The sequence below is a fragment of the Amphimedon queenslandica genome, unplaced genomic scaffold (genome assembly GCF_000090795.2).
Source record: "Amphimedon queenslandica unplaced genomic scaffold, v1.1 AMPQUscaffold_8354_Cont19701, whole genome shotgun sequence".
Classification (NCBI taxonomy): Eukaryota; Metazoa; Porifera; class Demospongiae; order Haplosclerida; family Niphatidae; genus Amphimedon; species Amphimedon queenslandica.
The window spans coordinates 1-2,502 of NW_003551368.1; the positions used below are offsets into that span (position 1 = coordinate 1).

Consider the following 2,502-nt stretch of genomic DNA (forward strand, 5'->3'; position numbering starts at 1 on the left):
AGTTCGTGGTCAGACTCCAAAGGTAAGCTATCATTGAATGTCCTCATCTTTATGCTCTGTAGAAAGTTTGAACTGATTTTGATGAGAAATTTTAGAGTTATGACCACCTAAAGAAATGGGCAAATTTCTGAAAATTCCCCTGTACTATAGCCCATGGTTTTTGCAAAAATGGCTCTGAAATCACTCCCAATTTTTATTACATTTTCTGATACATATTGATGTCCTTATGCTGTGTAGAAAGTTTGAGGCAATTCCAAGCTCAAACTTTTCAGTTATGGTCATTTTAAAAACAGGGGATTTTTGAAAATTCCTTGTACTGTAGCCCATAGTTTTTTCCAAACACTGCTCCAAATAACCTCAAATTTTTATGATACATTAAACTTGAAATGTGTTTGCAGGTTGAAGCTCAAGAGAAGAAGAAGAAGAAGACGGGACGTGCCAAGAGGAGGATGCAGTACAACAGACGCTTTGTTAATGTCGTTGCTTCGTTTGGACGAAAGAAAGGACCAAATTCGAATGCACCTTGAGCCGTTTGAAAACTTTGAAAATGATTGAGAAAGAAGTCATTTATATGTCAGCATTAATTTTGTTTTGATTATATTATTGCCTTTGAAAAATAAAACTGAAAAGTCAGAAAGAAGCTAAACACTGTGGCTGCATACATTCCATTTCTATTCATGGATTCCGTTGGTCATTTTGTGGCTAAAAGAGGCGTGTGTGTATTCGACGCCATTTTGAACACTTGTTACTAAAAATAGAATTTGCTGTTTTGTTCTATTTTTGTGCAGCAAGTCGGCACTGGGTGGTTACCAAATACCTTCTTCTTTACTCCTTCCTCTCTCTCATCCCGGCCCTTCTCCCCACCACCACATAGCGTGGAGTACAGTTCATCTCTTCTTGTATCTTTCATATACAGTCAGTGCTCTCTTTGACGGAGAGGTAAGAGACAGAGTGGTGAGGTTACGAGATATGTGTGTTTGTAATGGCCTCAATAATGAATGAAGGAATGGGATATGTGAATGAGGACACTAAAGAAGAGATTTGATGTGTTTTACTTTTCTCTGTCTTTCTCCTTTCTCTCAGGTTCTTTATAGTTAGTCTATAGTTCACAATGAAGGAGTATAAGGTAGTGGTTCTTGGCAGTGGAGGGGTGGGGAAGAGTGCTCTAACCGTCAGATTTGTCGCTGGTCAGTTTGTAGAGAAGTACGATCCTACGATCGAGGACTTCTACAGAAAAGAGATAGACATGGATGGATCTCCGACAGTCATTGAGATCCTCGATACAGCAGGTACCGAACAGTTTGCTTCGATGAGGGACCTCTACATAAAGAACGGACAAGGTTTTCTACTGGTGTACTCGATCATAAACCAGCAGTCATTCATTGACATCAAGCCGCTAAGAGATCAGATTCTACGTGTAAAGGGTGTCCAGAATGTCCCTATGCTACTAGTCGGTAATAAATGTGATTTGGAGGCTGAGAGGGCTGTCACTCCGATGGATGGGAACTCGTTGGCTACGTCTTGGGGCTGTCCCTTCTTTGAGACTTCAGCTAAGACCAAGAAAAACGTGGAGGCCATTTTTGTCGAGGTTGTACGAGAAGTGATCAAAACAAAGTCAAAAAAAGGCGATGGAGGATGTTGTACTTTATTATGAATCAAATAATAGGACGGAAATTTACCTTTACTAAAATTGCTATTATTTAAAAATTTTTTATTATTTTACTTTTTATTATTGAATGGTGGATTGGAGGTGGCATGATTAGTTGAGGTCATTTATAGTATTGTATCATTTGTGTGGTCATGTAGCTATGAATAATAATAATGGGTAATGAATATTTAGGGTGGTCAAAAAGCTGGTCTAGCCCTGGTACAGCCCCTTTAATCATGACCTCAGCATTACTCAATTCTCTAGAGAGGATTATTTTTAAGTAATATTATTTAAAATTAATAAACAAATCAGATGACAATAAATTTAAAGTCCAAAAATTTTAGTACAATTATTTATAATGATAATTAATTTTACTAGTAACTATGAAGGTTGGCCCTTTCTTGGTTACACGCGTCACATATATTTCCTCCGAAATTTTCATTTGAACAGAAAGTACAAGTCCAGCAATTATAAGAACCTGTTCTGTGACCTTCAGCCATCACAAGAACTGAATCATCTTTCGATATTGGTCGCAATAATTCTCTGTCAGCATTTGTCCCGTACCATGTGTGTGGAGGATCAGTAGAACCTGTTCCTGCTAAAGAAGGATTGTTTTTACGAGGTTTGATTGATCTTCCATCTTGATTAACATGTGGAGGACTGCTTGAGCTTATTTCATCTTCATTTCTTTCGGATTCTGTTTCTTCGGCAATTCTAAAACTCACAGATTCTGAAGGGCTGAATACAGCTAGTTGTTCATCAAACGGACGATACATCTTATCAGTATATGAAGAGTCTGATCTGAAACTAGGGGTGCTGGAGGAACGGCGACCATAGTTGATGCCACATTGCTC

General features: G+C 38.3%; 1 protein-coding gene across 1 annotated transcript; it reads left to right on the top strand.

Annotated features, from left to right (window-relative positions):
* The first annotated feature begins 767 nt into the window (after positions 1–767).
* On the top strand, positions 768–1,660 carry LOC100632599 (ras-related protein Rap-2b-like). Its single transcript, XM_011410485.2, has 2 exons — positions 768–939; positions 1,084–1,660. The coding sequence occupies exon 2, from the start codon at positions 1,112–1,114 to the stop codon at positions 1,652–1,654; it is 543 nt and encodes a 180-aa protein (XP_011408787.1). The 5' UTR covers positions 768–939; positions 1,084–1,111; the 3' UTR covers positions 1,655–1,660.
* Positions 1,661–2,502: the final 842 nt, after the last annotated feature.